Genomic DNA, 16,645 nt, shown 5'->3' on the forward strand with positions numbered 1-16,645 from the left:
TGATCTTTATGGGGGAGGTACTTAACATCAAATAACTCTCATTGGATACAAGTCAACCTCTCCTGATAGTGTTTAATGTACAAGACACTTGACACAAACCACCCAACCACACATGATGGTCAATGTTCAGCAACCAGACACTGGACACAAACCAATCAACCAAATGCACATGATGGTCAATGTTCAGCAACATGTGTAGTGTTAGTCTAAGCACCCTTTATTATTCATTGTGGAGTTGTCAATTCCAGAATATAAAAGAATAGTAGGCAATACAAGTTTCACTCTTAAGATGAACTATTTGCCTAGTTCAACTTTTGCAGGTAGATGAGACCCACAAAAGAGGGTCAGGACTTTCACCGTTGACATAATTTAACTTAATTTTTTTTCTGATGGCATGTCAGTGTAGAACTAACAGGCCACACTCATAGCAGTGTTTAAAAGCAGCAAGATCAATGAGTTTCTGTAGTTGTATTATGTAGCATCATACACTGTCAAGCTGACACTCAGGGCTTAGTGATGACTGCTTTTCACGTGATAAGACTGCAGTAATACAGTAGCCTATTCAGCACTACTACACTTAATAAAGATGCAGTCCGGGATCTTAAGTACTTACAAATTCGTAATATATCATACAAATTGGAATTCATAGCATATCATATTTTGCAGGATGTAGCATATCATATGAAATGGATGACGAAGTACACAATTGTGCACAATTTTCAGAGACCCCTTTTGCCTCGTGAGCGCTAGTTTCAAAACTACTAGCTGAAATTATACAAACCTCTAGAGCATCACTTTAACTTGTCCAACCACACCATTGCATCTATGTTGCATGACCCAAACACATGTGACTCACGTGATATTACTTGCACAATATATTTTGGCAAGATGGAGGTTTTCGATGACCTTGCCTTTGGACCCACTCCTGGCTGTTTCTAAAACATCACTGGACAAATGCCAATTGCACCAGACATTGAAGACATTGCCTCAAAGCAGTTGCCTCCACCACTGCACTTACTCTAAACACCCATCGTCATGAATATTCATCATTTGACACTATGTGGGAGTTGACATGGATCCCATTGTGTATAAAACCCAGCACATCTCATTGCATCTTCGTTTGTGGATGCTCGAACTAACACGAAATCTAAGGAAATCATTTAACAGGTTCCTATACAAGTAAGTATATTAAAATATTTTCAGCTCTTTTCTGTGGACTCTTCATTCAATCTAATTTAGAATTATACAGTGAAATCTACCTGGTCAGAATATTATTTGAGATATTTTCACTGATATATTACTTAATGCATTATGATGATCATAAAAGGATCGGCGGTCAATACTAATCATTTAGCAAATTAGTTATGTTTTCTTTGCAGAGCCATTGAATAGCCTATTAATTATTAAATGTAATTTTTTTCTCCATAGACTCAACTTAAGACAATGGAGACTATGAACGAGATCATTCCTTTCGCTAAAGAGATCCTGAGCCAGAGGCCCAGTCGGGGCATGATGAAGGTGTACCTGCTGGGTTCTACTCTGGCATTGTTTGGAGTGGTCGGTGGGCTGGTGGAAACGGTCTGCATGTCATTTTGTGATCAGGAGCCATTAGACGAGGAAATGATCAAGTTGATCACAGAGGAGAAGAAGAGGCAAATGCTGGAGCCAGAGATAATCACTGACGAGCCTGATGTTGTGGATGAGTTGCAAACGGAGATTGATGCTAAGAAGCCACTGGAAAGTCGTCAGAGGAGGGCGTCTATCAGGTCACATGCCTGTTGAAGATGCACTGCAACTCCTTCTCATGTTGATTGAACTCTACACACACTAATGAAACCAACACTTAGAACACAAAATGTTGTGAAATAAGCTAAATCCACCTGGCAATCAAAAGGGATTGCACTTGGTGATTTTATCATGATAATTTGGCCATGTTTAGGGACACCTTGACGTATTAGCAATGAGAAAAGAAGAGACTGGATGGATGGATGGATGGACCGATGCAACAACAGGCTACAGTTATGACTGGCTGCTGGGCAGCAGAAGCTTTATGACTGATTGAGAATTTGTATTTTCTTTTGGCGACCTAATAAACCTATTTTATGTTATCACTGGGTCATGATGTGTTTCATGTCAAACAGTGTTTTGAGTAACCTAAGGTAGCCTGCCCAATAATGTATATATATACCCTAGATGACTGACAGGGGCTCTGTTTTAAGGCCACTGCGCAGGCATTTTTGTACTCCTCCACTAGTGTAAAAAGTTATAGAAATGCATTTATAAATGTCTACATTCATTTTTGCCAAGTATATTCTATTACAGAAACCTTCATGCATACATATTTGAACTGAACATAAATAAATAAACATATTTAAAAAATCTTAAGATAGATTTTTTTAGAGGTCCAATGTTACTGTTCCCACTACAAGAAAGAAATACATAAAAACATGTCATTCTGTCCTTGAAACATTTAATTTAAATATTGTAAAATTCCACCCATTCCATTGAAGGACTGCTCCTTCTGAGGTGTACCAATATGGAGGTCAGTGGCTTCAAAGCCTATCATTGGCCAATACATAGCATCAGCAATCCAATGTTTATATACTATAGGTTTCAGAGAGGACACACATTTTGAAAAGGGATAGGAACGCTGAAGGAGGTGTAGTATATGGCCAATAAGAGGGCTTTTCTTATGCACGACGCAACGCAGATTGCCTGGACAGAGCCCTTAGTCGTGGTATATTGGCAATATGTCACAACCCCAGAAGTGCCTAAATGCTATTATAAACTGGTGACCAACGTAATTAGAGCAGTAAAAATAAATGTTTTGTCATACTCGTAATACACCACGGCTGCCAGTCAACATTCAGGGCTAGAACCACCCAGTTTATAATTGCTTTAAGACAGTTCATGCAGTAGGTGGCAGCAAATCTATTTTATAAGCAAAACTGCCTGTCCTGCCGGAAATGACGTCAATGTTGTTTTTCTGGCTGTACCTACATAGCTACAGTAACGTTAGCTAGATAATTTATTAGTTAGTCAGAAAGGCGTAACTTTGTGTAACTGTAGCTTTTTGATAGCAAATAATCACCATATACCGTGCAGATGGCAGACCCTGCGGTGATGGCGGGTGGATTCAGTGCTGTATTAGGGGTAAATAAAATATTTTGTCATAGCTATGTAACGCCGTTAGCTAACTAGCAAATTAAGAGACGCTATAATTTGGGGGGGGGGGGCTCATCAAATGAAAGCCATTCACTAGCTAACGTTACGTTGTAGGTGGCTGACTTGCTGTTTTATAATATATAAACTGGCGTTGACGTCAACAATGCTGACTAAACGTATAATTAGCTATTGTAGTTTGCTATCCCTGAGTGAAAGGGTTTTCTCACCCACCACATATGTTTGTTTTACAGCGTTCAGGGGTGGTAAGGCGACGTCCAGTCCTGCAGAGAACTACCAGCTTGCCCGGCGTCGCACCCTCCAAGTGGTGGTGAGCTCGCTGCTGACAGAGTGTGGGTTTGAAAGCGCAGAGAAGGCGGCCGTGGAATCACTCACTGAGATGATCCAGAGATGTATGCAACCATTGTTTTGTTGTTATTAAAAATGTTATACATGTTTTCAGTTTGGGATTAAACTAAGAATAACCCTTTGCTGGCTTGAATTAAACAACAAGCCATGTCAAGTCACTAGGATTTTTAAGAAATAATCACACGTCTGTATTACTGACCACTAATTGGTGTCTATTCCCTATGCTTTTTGAGACATATCTGAAGTGGGACGTTGTGCCAAGGCGTACTGTGAACACACAGCCAGAATCACGCCCACCCTTTCTGACACTGTGGTCACACTCATTGAAATGGGTGAGTTTAACTTCAGGAAAGATGCTAAAGAATTGCAGCTTGAAAATGAAATCTCTACTTAATTTGCCTCCATCAAATTATATCTCATGTTTCACCACAGGTTTCAATGTGAACACTTTGCCAGTGTATGCCAAGAGATCACAGAGGATGGTTATAACTGCCCGTGAGTATGTCTTTACTGTTAGTATGTCTTTACTGTTAGGAATCATTTGGTTGTGTTTTTGAAGTTCTTAGGTAACATTGGCCTCTCGAGTGGTGCAGCGCTCTAAGGAACTTCAGTGCTAGAGCCGTCGCTACTGACCCTGGTTCGTTCCCAGGCTGTGTCACAACCGGCAGTGATTGGGATTCCCATAGGGTGGCACACAATTGGCCGAGCGTCTTCCGGGTTAGAGGAGGGTTTGGCCGAGGGGTAGGCCATCATTGTTAATAAGAATTTGTTGTTAACTGACTTGCCTAGTTGAATAAAAATACATTTAAAAAACATTAGAATACGATATGTAAAAAAAAAAAAAAAAAAGTGTTCAATCAATGTTATTCATGGAGTGCCATTGTTACAACTATGAAACAGAAAGCATATGTGTTGGAACACAGTAAGTTTATTTTTATAACACCCAAAAAATACCCCAAACACCAGAACGCACAGTCAAAATACACGCGGTGAAAACATCAGTAGCTTAAACACCATTATAAGTGCCAAGTGGCCTTAAATAAAACTCGACACAAGCAATTATAATTATAATGAATGTCGATTATGACAGCAGTCAAAAATAGTCAATTATTGTCAACTCGTGCTTATATTGTGCATTTCTATGCAATGGCAAAAGTCAGATTCCTAACATGGCGACGGAAGAAATGACACCAGTTTTACGGGCGCCCAACCAATTGTGCTATTATGTGATTCTTTTTTTGCGTTATTTGTGACTTATTTCATACATAATGTTTCTGCAACCGTATCTTACGGCAAAATAGAGCTTCTGGGTATCAGGACAGTGATCACTCACCTCGGATTAGATGAAGATTTTTTTCTACAATAAGCAGGACGCACACGACATTCTCCAAACACCCGACAGGACCGACATCCCCGTTATTTGCAACATGAAGCAACGCAGGTACAGAGGACAAAGAGCCGGATGCCTCGTGAGGACCCGGAGAAGGCGAGTGGGAAAGCTACCGTTACTGTCAATACTACTCAACAACGTGCAATCATTGGACAATAAATTAGACAAGGTATGATCACGAATATCCTATCAACGGGACATCAACAGCTGTAATATCCTATGTTTCACGGAATCGTGGCTGAATGACGACATGGATATTCAGCTGTGCATATTTGTAAACAACAGCTGGTGCACGAAATCTAAGGAATTCTCTAGATTTTGCTCACCTGAAGTAGAGTATATTGTGATAAATTGCAGGCCACACTACTTACCTAGAGATCTTTCAGCTATATTTTTCGTGGCTGTTTAGTTACCACCACAGACATGCTTGCACTAAGACAGCACTCAGTCAGCTGTATAAGGAAATAAGCAAACTGGAAACCACTCACCCCTAGTGGCCGGAGACTTTAATAGGTAGCAACACATCTGCCACCACCACCCACCCCTCTATTCATCATATATGCATAGTCACTTTACCATATCTACATGTAAATACTAACTCAATCAGCCTGACTAACCGGTGTCTGTATGTAGCCTCACTACTTTTATTTTTCACTGTCTTTTAACTGTCGGTTTATTTCTTTACTTACCTATTGTTCACCTAATGCCTTTTTTGCACTATTGGTTAGAGCCTGTAAGTAAGCATTGTTGTATTCAGTGCACGTGACAAATAAACTTTGATTTGATTTAGTTGTTATCCCTTGTCCTAACTGTTGACACAATTTTTGTAACTTTTGCTTGACATACCTTTTTTGTAATTTAGCAGACGCTCTTATCCAGAGCGACTTACACTAGAGTGCATACATTTTTGTAGTGGTCCCCCGTGGGAATTGAACCTACAACCCTGGCGTTGCAATCGCCATACTCTACCACATGAGCTACACAGGACCTTTCTTTGGTTGTAGTGCGTAATCGTCTCCGTTTTTCTCTTTATTGTGTTCCAATAGTTTTGTCGTTCTTCAGCACTGTTGTAACAACAGCTGTGCTGGTGCTTTAAAAGTTCACTTTAAGAGGACTGAGATCAGTTATTTAAAGAAGACTGTGAACACCCTTGGACTAGAACTTAGCACAAAACACAAGAACACTATAGAGCACTAGTGACTGGTCCTAGAATTAAAGTAATTGTGATGCCTAGTTGCCTACCTGACAATTCGTGTGTATTTTTCAGCTCCAGTAACGAATGCTCCTGTGATCCCGAAGGCCTTGATCGCTGGACAGAAACGCACTCATCCCTCCCACATACCCAGCCACTTCCCTGAGTTCCCTGATCCCCACACCTACATCAAAACTCCAGTGAGTTAACCACACTTCTTAGTTTTCCCAGCCAGAAACATCTTAGTATTAATACGCTTTTACACTTTTTCCAGTAGTCTAGTGAAAAGATTTGAAAGATGAGTGAGTTTCCTCCCTGTTGTCTTTCTGTCACAGACGTTTCGGGAGCCTGTGTCAGATTACCAGGTGGTGCGAGAGAAGGCAGCCTCTCAGAGGAGAGACGTGGAGCGAGCTCTCACACGCTTCATGGCCAAGACCGGAGAAACACAGAGCCTTTTCAAGGATGACATCACTGCTTTTCCTTGTGAGTGCGCGCTCGTCGTTGTGGTCACACGTGATTCTGTTTCTGTTATACGTTTCCCTTCATTCTTTCTCAATCTGTAAAAAAGGTTTTCAGTTCCCACTAATCTCATTTCTTACTACAGACAGTATTATGGGCCTGTGTTTGCATTGGTAATATAACTTGTGCCTTTGATATTGTGATTGCCAGTGATCGCAGCGCGGCCCAGCTCCATCCCGTATCTCAGTGCCCTACTGCCTTCAGAACTGGAGCTGCAGACTTTGGAGGAGACGGACTCCTCTGAACAGGATGACCAGACCGACAGCGAGAACACTCCAGGCAACAACCTCAATGTGAGTCGGGGACAAGGGCCAAGGGAAATATTTAACCCAGAGTTATATTATCTGCAGTTCAATGTGGTTACACCTATACAGAATTAGACCGGTTAAAGATGAAGGGAAGGAGACTGGTTAAAGATGAAGGGGAGGAGACTGGTTAAAGAATGATTTTTAAGCTTTGAGACATAGATTGTGTATGTATGCCATTCAGAGGGTGAATGGGCAAGATTTAAGTGCCTTTTAATGGGGTATGGTAGTAGGTGCCAGGTGTACCAGTTTGTGTCAAGAACTGCAACGCTGCTGGGTTTTTCATGCTCAACAGTTTCCCGAGTGTATCGAGTGGTCCACCACCCAAAGGACATCCAGCCAACTTGTCACAACTGTGAGAAGCATTGTAGTCAACATTGGTCATTATCCCTGTGGAACGCTTTTGAAACCTCCAATGAATTAAAGCTGCTCTAAGGGCAAAAGGGGTGGGGGGGCGCAACTCAATATTAGAAAGGTGTTCCTAATGTTTGGTATACACAATGTATATTCAACTGTAGCTGGTGTTGATTGCTACATCCTTATTGGGATGACACTGTTAGTATCCATCTCTAATATGGAGTCCATGGCAAGGCTAGTTGTAAATGAGTTTATATTTTTAAAATTATGTTCATTTTCCTCATCTATACCTTTATTAAAATGTAGGATGATCCTGGAGCTGATAAGGAGAATTCCATGCTGCCCCCTGGGGGTGTGGTTCCCTCAGTGAAGGCCAGTGAAGAAAACATGATTGACAATCCATACCTGAGGCCGGTCAAGAAACCCAAAGTGAGGAGGAAGAAGTGAACGTTTACTACACTTAGCTACTAATTCTGACTTCTGTCAGACACAAAAAAGGGTCAATTGTAAGAAGCAGTCAACAGTTCTGTGAGAAGTGGACCCACGTGGACATCTGGATTAAGGGACTCTCACCTGAACTTTCTACAGGGCAAATACTGCTCAATATGACTTTCTTCACTAGTTACATTCATGAGAAAACAAACATTTTGCTATTAATTTTTTTTCCAGATTTGTGGAGTGGTTCTGTCGTGAAAGAAAATATGTAACATTTCCAAATTATGAGTTCAGTCATTGATAAATAATGAGTAGGAAATCAATGTTTTGATGACACATTTTAGCCAATCACCAAATACACATGAGGGCAAAAATCCGGCAACTTTATGGTCTACTTTGTATACCTGGAGAGAATGGTGAATATCTATATTAAAGCGGATATATAAAAACACTTTATTTATGCTTGTATCAGGTTGACCCCCTGCAGAGTCAGGAGTACAACAACTGTAGATATGTCCTTTGCTTGGCAAACTCCTTGTCACAAAGCAGCTATGTAAGACAAACATGCAATGGCATTAGATGTTATTGCTGAAGATACATTTACAAGAATCTCTGTATTACTTTGTATAGTAATGCAAAGTAAAATAACACACCTCTGTCCTCAAGGCTTTCCTCTTGAGTCGGGGGCAGTCTACCCCAGTCTGAGGAGCCAAAGTTCATAGGCTAAAACACCTTCCAGCTCTGAGTAGTATCATGAGCATATGCCTTGGGGCTGCATCAGAAAAAACAGCTGTTAGTGGTCAAATCTATTTGAAGGTTGATACATGCAATGCATTTATACGATAGATAATCAGTGTTTTCCTATCATGGACAGTTTGGAGAGTGCCATTGCCAATAACCACACACTCACCCTGGGTTGGAGTCAGCTGTAACAGGCTTGGTCCTGAACCTATTTGTGGTGTAGTTGAAGGGGGTGCTTCCAAGAGGGTACTTTACACCAGGTTCTGTCCTGCTGATACTTCCGAGGGGAAGGAGTGATTATCTGGGTGGTGGGAAGAAAACACATTAACAGAGAAGGGTATTCAGAGACCTGAAAATGTACAGAAAGTAGAGGTTACAATCTGCATCACTCTCTGGTCTCTTCTGTACATCACACAGAATGGTAGCAACTTGATGGGACAGTGACCAACATTAAATGCTTCACAATTAAAATGTATTTTGTATTATTTTAACTGGCAGTTTGAGTAGCTTCTGCAATGCATTAGGTATTACAATGCTGAAAACAACCAAATTGGTTTATTTGAAAACAGTATAACAGGTATAGTGGATAGAGGGTTGTTGAAAGAACATGACAGTATAGGATTGAGAAACTCACAACATGATTGTCATAGCAGCTGGGGCCAGGTGTGGGGCTCCCTGAAATGACAGGTCGTTGCAAAGCCGGTTAGGTGCACAGGTCAAAAATGGCTTCCGCTCTTGGTCGCTGCCTAATGCGACGCTTCGCAGGGGAGCTATAAATTAAGCGATAAGCTCCCAACGTTTTTATTGATGCAAATAGATAATCACTGCGACATGCAATGTGGACTGATGCTAATAATTGTCCCTTCATCCTGCGCTGCCTTGTTTCTGTCTTTTGTTTACCTTCTTATCGGGTAACAATGGTAACAATGGTAACCAGGTGAATGGATGCACGTAAATTATGCAAATTCTTGGCTGGGAACTTCACGTTGACATGATTGGCTGCTCTGTTCTCCACGTTCAATGAATGAGAATTAACTTGTGTTTATATTGCAATTTAATTATGTGACCATAATGCAATATTCCTGTATATAATGATAATCAAAAATGTTTTTTTGGGAGACAAACGGGCCACACTGTCCAAACATTAAGCAGGGTGTGGGATTTTAAGGATAGTGTAAGAGGCCAATATTTTACAAAAGTGCATTTGGCAAGTATTAAGTATTATTCTAAAATTGATAAAATAGTTTCCCTCATCAATCTACATACAATACCCCAAATAATGACAAAGCAAAAACAGATTTTTAGATTTTATTGAAGGAAAAAAATGGATACCTTATCTACGTAAGTGTTCATACCCTTTGCTATGAGATGTGAAATTGAGCATAGGTGCATCCTGTTTCCATTGATCATCCTTGAGATTCTTCTGCAACTTGATTGGATTGTGTCGAAGCACAAATCTGGCGAAGGGTACCAAAACATTTCTGCTACATTTGAAGGTCCTCAAGAACAGTGACCTCCATCATTCTTAAATGGAAGATGTTTGGAACCACCAAGACTTCCTGGAGCTGCCTGCCCAGGGACTGGGAGACTAGTCAGGATCGAGGGAAAGATGAATGGAGCAAAGTACATAGAGAGATCCTTGGTGAAAACCTACTCCAAAGCGCTAAGGACCTCAGACTCGGGCGAAGGTTCACCTTCCAGCAGGACAATGACCCTAAGCACACAGCCAAGACAACGCAGGAGTGGCTTCAGGACAAGTCTCTGAATGTCTTTGAGTGGCTCAGCCAGAGCCCGGACTTGAACCCGATCGAACATCTCTGGAGAGACCTGAAAATAGCTGCGCAGTGACGCTCCCCATCTAATCTGACAGTTTGAGCAGATCTGTAAAGAATGGGAGAAACTCCCCAAATACAGGTGTGCCAAGCTTGTATCGTTATACCCAAGAAGACTCGAGGCTGTAATCACTGCCAAAGGTGCTTCAACAAAGTACTGAGTAAAGGGTCTGAATATGTTTGTAAACAAGGCTGTGATGTAACAAAATGTGGAAAAGGCCCAGGGGTCTAACTACTTTCCGAATGCACTGTCAAGATAAAATGGCAAAGCCTTGGATTTTAGCACTATTTTGTATGTATAGAGGCATGAGGGTCACTGATAGTTTTGACATTTTATTTCAATTTCACTGATGTCAATGAAAAAATGCCAACATTGAATAAAACAGTCTTTTGAAACAAAGCATAATTTGCAGAGCATTCTTTTCTCACATTTCATCCTACTATGCATTTCCAACAGCAAAATTTAGGGTAGGCATTCTCAAATGCCCACAAACATCAAGTCTGCACACATAAATTCAACTTAATATTTACAGGCAATTCTTGCATTAGTCTTTAAATTACACAGCTGAGAAATTTACAATGCAAGCAAAATAACCCAAATCAGTTCCACAAACTGCTGCAATCATATTTCAGTCACTGAATTGGCATCAAAAGCTTTCCTGTACAAACAAACCCCTTCTATTGGCACATGCGTGAGCTGATTAGGTATCAAGGGAAAAGGGAGGCATTTACAGTACATTATACAGTTCTTTGGGCAAGTGCAAATGAAAAGAGGTAAAGGAACGTACCCCCTTGGGTGGCAGGTAGCCTCGAGGTTAAGAGTGTTGCGCCAGTAACCGAAAGTTAGCTGGTTCAAATCCCAGAGCCAACTAGGTGAAAAATCTGTCTGTGCCCTTGAGCAAGGCATTTAACCCTAATTGCTCCTGTTAGTCACTCTGGACAAGAGCATCTGTTAAATGACTGTGTAATACAAACAGAATAAAGGCTAAGGGGATGGGATGGCTGAACTGGTAATCAGAACGGGGAGGTGGCTAAAGCAACTGACAATAGAATTTATTGAACAAATCAAAGTGGAGGGAACATTGTCACATGACAATAGGAAAGACAGCACGAGCAGTCTAGGGGGCATTGTCTCGTCTTCATTACTCCGACTGAGGCACTGAGATGGAGGGGCCTTTAGGGTCGTCAAAGCGGTCCATGGAGCGTAGCTGCATGATCATGTGCAGGCCGTAGGTGAGGATCAACAGCATCAGCAGAGAGGTGATCAGGCCCATCCAGATCCCTGGTGTGAAGAAGCCAGCACAGTCACTGGCATAGGAGAAATCTGTTGTCCCATTCAGTATGCTGAAGCCTTGGATCTAGATGGAAACAGATGCCGGCAAAATTATTAACAGTGGAGCAGGGGCTCACTTGAAAAATATATATGTCAAGCTCAATGTGACTTCCCTGGGTAAATAAAGGATGCATAAAAAATACAAACTTTTTTGTTCTAAGAAGTTCAAAACCCTCTAGAAGTTAAACCCTGATTATTGAAAGGCTCTTTGCGTGGCTGAAATTCAAGCAATCGTACCTGGAAGTCAGTGAAGAGGATTCTCCACTGGGTGGCATTCTGAGCGCGGGGCACTAGAAGTGCATTGCGGAAGTTGTTGACATTCTGGCAGTGGAAAGAGTACTCTGCCGGGGCATAGATTCCGTGGCTGCCATTGTAGGTGGCTGTTAGGGTGTTGAATACCAATTGCACAGTGTCCAGGGTGAACCAGTTCCGTGCAGACACAGGATAGCGCCGCTGGCTCATGGAGAAGCTGGAAATGATAAGACTCTAGTAACCTCACACTTGACATAGGAATGGGAAGGTCCAGGAATTAACTGTTCATGCATTGAAAATATAAATAAAGAAGGTAGAGGAGACAGGTGGTGTCATAGGAACAGATGGTGTGCACTTTTTTGGTATAAGCTGCTATGATATTTGACTTGCATCTCATTAATATAAAAACTATTTTAAATGTTAACATTATATACTTACATGAGACGGAATGGATTGTAAGGTGAAACAGAGCTCCCATAATCAAGGACAAGCCTGAGAAAAACAAAATAGGATTCATATCCAAATCCTCCACCAGAGCTCTGATTCCCTATTGCGGTCAACACACAACTGGGTAATTTGATAGTGCTAAAATATGCAACACATGTAACATAAGGCAACTAATCAATTATGTTATTATACTGCTACAATACTGTAGTATCAATGATGTTACTATATTGCAGTATCAATGTTACTATATTGCAGTATCAATGTTACTATTCTGCTACTATACTGTAGTACCAATGATGTTACTATACTGTGGTATCAATAATGTCACTATACTGCAGTATCAACCATGTCACTATACTGCAGTATCTACCATGTCACTATACCGTGGTATCAATAATGTCACTATACTGTAGTATCAATGTCACTATACTGTAGTATACATTATGTTACTATACTGCAGTATCAAGGATGTTACTATACCGCAGTATCAATGGTGTTACTATACTGATACTAAACTGTAGTATCAATGATGTCACTATGCTGCAGTATCAATGATGTTACTATGCTGCAGTATCAATGATGTTACTATACTGCAGTATCAATGATGTTACTATACTGCAGTATCAATGATGTTACTATACTGCAGTATCAATGATGTTACTATACTGCAGTATCAATGATGTCACTATACTGATACTAAACTGAGGTATCAATGATGTATACTATACTGCTACTATACTGAAATACATAGCAAAAAGTGGCATGTCATAGTAAAAAGAGAGTATCAGGCTCACTGGGAGTTGGTTTCATTACAGAAGGACCCAGACGTGCTCACAGAGCCACCAGAAGCAAAGGTCGATGGACCGAGATCAATCCATTCCTTGTCACTAAAGCTGACGTTTAGATTCTGGGCCCAGAGCATGATGCAAGGGCCTCTGGTGGAATTGAACATCAGAGGAGGTTTGACCTCATCCACAACTGCCTGCAGCAAGGAACGGCTCATAGAAGACTGGACAATCAGGGACGGCTCCTCAATCACCTAGGGAGCAAGGAGAGAACGCAATCAAAATACAGCTACAGCGTTATTGAGAAGATCTATAGAACATAACAAAAAGTACACCATGCCACTTTATTTCAAGTCAGGTGAATTCTGAAAAAGTGCTGATACGTGGTGTAGATTAGAAGCGTTTGTTAAGCATATTTTTATGTTTCTTACTCTTGAGGGCTTGAGTCCAGTGTAAATGGCAGTGTAGGGCACACTCTGGGCTTTCATGATGCTCAGAACCTTACCAATGACCTCATCTAGGGAGAGAGAAAAATGCATCACATTGTTGAGTCACAGAAATAGTTTTTGAATACATACATACCAATACCTATAATAATAAGGTTTTGACAAGAACAATAAATGGCCAAAATTTAAACGTACCATTGTTACGCAGGACATCCTGACAGGACAGGTAAGCACTGGAACATAAGTATACAATACATGTTCAAGTTACTGTGGGATTGTGAACAAATCAATCAAAAACTATTTTTCCAGAACCCTGCACTCTAGAAACATTTGGTTTAATTGTATTACCCAGAAGAATATGGCAGGTTGATAACCAGCAGAGTGTTTTCTGAGGCATTGAAGCGGAGATGCTCCAGTGTGTCTGGGTCTACGCTGAGTGGGGAAACACCCAGCTTCTCCTGTAGCAGGCTTGGGACCGCACTAGCACCTAGCCATGACAGGGCAGGCAGCACCAACGGTGAAGACGAAGACTGTAACGCAGACTGGGAGAGAGAAATGGAGTCAAAATGAGTTGTCAACATACACCCGGGTCTAAATTCACAAAGTAGGAGTGCTGATGTAGGATTAGATCCCCACTGTCCATGCGATCTTATTCCCCACTCCTATGCTGAGATGATTTATGGCCCTGATCATATTAGTATCTCAATACCATACCCCACCTCAAAAGACAGAATATTTACCTCAAGGTTAGGAAAGACACTGTCTTGCTTGTTTCCAAAAACTCCTCCATACCTTGTGAAGTCATCTTTGCTCAGCTATGTAGAAAATGCATATATCAACAACAATGTCAGTGTCATCTGCTTCACAGAGTTTGAGATGAATTAAAAACAGTACAATATAACAAGCTAAAATCTATTTACATGGCTAGTCTCATTATTACTACATATCTGAAATTCCAGCCTGCAGAAACAGGTCAGTCTGAGAATAGGAAGAAGTAAGGAGGAAGTGGGGCTGAGACGCATTGTCACACCAGAGTGGGAAACACCAGGACAGGACACCAGAGTGGGAAACACCAGGACAGGACACCAGAGTGGGAAACACCAGGACAGGACACCAGAGTGGGAAACACCAGGACAGGACACCAGAGTGGGAAACACCAGGACAGGACACCAGAGTGGGAAACACCAGAACAGGACACCAGAGTGGGAAACACCAGAACAGGACACCAGAGTGGGAAACACCAGGACAGGACACCAGAGTGGGAAACACCAGGACAGGACACCAGAGTGGGAAACAACAGGACAGGACACCAGAGTGGGAAACAACAGGACAGGACACCAGAGTGGGAAACAACAGGACAGGACACCAGAGTGGGAAACACCAGGACAGGACACCAGAGTGGGAAACAACAGGACAGGACACCAGAGTGGGAAACAACAGGACAGGACACCAGAGTGGGAAACACCAGGACAGGACACCAGAGTGGGAAACACCAGGACAGGACACCAGCGTGGGAAACAACAGGACAGGACACCAGAGTGGGAAACAACAGGACAGGTCACCAGCGTGGGAAACAACAGGACAGGACACCAGAGTGGGAAACAACAGGACTGGACACCAGAGTGGGAAACAACAGGACAGGACACCAGCGTGGGAAACAACAGGACAGGACACCAGAGTGGGAAACAACAGGACTGGACACCAGAGTGGGAAACACCAGGACAGGACACCAGAGTGGGAAACACCAGGACAGGACACCAGAGTGGGAAACACCAGGACAGGACACCAGCGTGGGAAACACCAGGACAGGACACCAGAGTGGGAAACACCAGGACAGGGAATCACAAGTGGGTTACTATACTGTAGCTGGCCAAGCTCTGCACTACTGGTCCCTAAAGCAAGAGCACAGTAGGCTATTCAGCTTTGACATTACAGTATATAATGGTCATTGCATACTATGTGACACAGCTTTCAATAGTGTCTGCCAAGTAGTAGACAATTGTACGTGGTACAACTGAATACAATTATATGATTAATATCAGGCCTGACCTTGTCCTGTAGGAAGAGCAGCATATTGTGTGGGGCAGATCCCAGAGCAGAGTTTAGGTAGGCCATCAGCTGGACATTAGATATTATGTGACCAGCTGCGGGAGATACCAGCTGTGGTAAGGTGTACCTGGAAAGATGTACATCTTAAAATTATAGAATAACAGTACATTAACTACTCAAATCAACTAACACGGAAATGATTAGCAGTGCATAATAACCCAATGATATCCAAAAGGGAGTTAATGCTTTGACCATTATAACGTTGTCTTATAAAGTGAGTATAGCTATGCAATACAGCTGGATTGGTTAGCTTACAGTAGCATGATATAGTTAGCACAGTGCTCAAAATCCCTTCGCTTTCAAACTAATAATCCATATTTACCCTTCACTGGACCACATTACAAGTGGTACCTGACTGCTACAACTTCCAGTCGAAAATAAGGCGAATAAAAGAGCAATAAAGGCCATTTTTGTACGCATTTTACTTGACGACTCAGATCCTGCCATCGTCAGTTTGCTTTTCCGTAAAGTCCAAGTCACGTGGGGTAAAACGATTTCATTAAATCAACTGACTGTCATGTGCGTGGAACACTTCCTGCTTATGCAGCCTGGGTTGCATTCAGTATGTCAGAACGGTGTGCAACGTTGAATTCAGCGGAACCGGTACTCGACTGAAAGACCAGTTGAAAAACGTTGTAATTATGGTCACCCAGAGGGCAGTTACCATATGGTTCGTATTATACCTCAGTGTGTTACTGTACCATATGTACACCATAGGGCTCCCGAGTTGTGTCGTGGTTAAAGGCACTGCATCTCAGTGCTAGAAACGTCACTACAGACCCTGGTTCAATCCTTGGCTGTATCACAACCGGCCGTGATCTGGAGTCCCACAGGGTGGAGCACAACTGGCCCAGCGTCTTCCAGGTTAGGGCAGGGTTTGACTGGGATAGGCCTTCATTGTAAAGTAAGAATGTGTTCTTAACTGACTTGACTAGTTAAATAAAGGTGTAAAAAAAACTTTATTTAACTCA

General features: G+C 41.9%; 3 protein-coding genes across 3 annotated transcripts; 2 read left to right on the forward strand and 1 right to left on the reverse strand.

Moving 5' to 3' along the window:
- The first annotated feature begins 1,079 nt into the window (after positions 1-1,079).
- g0s2 (G0/G1 switch 2) lies at positions 1,080-2,108 on the forward strand. The gene is made up of 2 exons (XM_024376205.1): positions 1,080-1,179; positions 1,429-2,108. The coding sequence occupies exon 2, from the start codon at positions 1,444-1,446 to the stop codon at positions 1,780-1,782; it is 339 nt and encodes a 112-aa protein (XP_024231973.1). The 5' UTR covers positions 1,080-1,179; positions 1,429-1,443; the 3' UTR covers positions 1,783-2,108.
- An 860-nt stretch (positions 2,109-2,968) lies between these two features.
- On the forward strand, positions 2,969-8,180 carry LOC112216310 (transcription initiation factor TFIID subunit 8). Its single transcript, XM_024376206.2, is given in 9 exon segments — positions 2,969-3,153; positions 3,417-3,423; positions 3,426-3,575; positions 3,765-3,863; positions 3,964-4,026; positions 6,189-6,313; positions 6,449-6,596; positions 6,783-6,925; positions 7,601-8,180. Coding segments are annotated over 9 exon segments (924 nt in total). The 5' UTR covers positions 2,969-3,105; the 3' UTR covers positions 7,742-8,180.
- Positions 8,181-10,622: 2,442 nt separating this feature from the next.
- On the reverse strand, positions 10,623-16,168 carry LOC112216311 (V-type proton ATPase subunit S1). The gene is made up of 10 exons (XM_024376209.2): positions 15,997-16,168; positions 15,615-15,741; positions 14,306-14,380; positions 13,914-14,107; positions 13,761-13,798; positions 13,551-13,636; positions 13,129-13,373; positions 12,326-12,379; positions 11,873-12,104; positions 10,623-11,660 (listed from the first exon to the last, which is right to left on the reverse strand). The coding sequence occupies exons 1-10, from the start codon at positions 16,119-16,121 to the stop codon at positions 11,445-11,447; spliced, it is 1,392 nt and encodes a 463-aa protein (XP_024231977.1). The 5' UTR covers positions 16,122-16,168; the 3' UTR covers positions 10,623-11,444.
- Positions 16,169-16,645: the final 477 nt, after the last annotated feature.

Source organism: Oncorhynchus tshawytscha, linkage group LG16, assembly GCF_018296145.1.
Source record: "Oncorhynchus tshawytscha isolate Ot180627B linkage group LG16, Otsh_v2.0, whole genome shotgun sequence".
Classification (NCBI taxonomy): domain Eukaryota; kingdom Metazoa; phylum Chordata; class Actinopteri; order Salmoniformes; family Salmonidae; genus Oncorhynchus; species Oncorhynchus tshawytscha.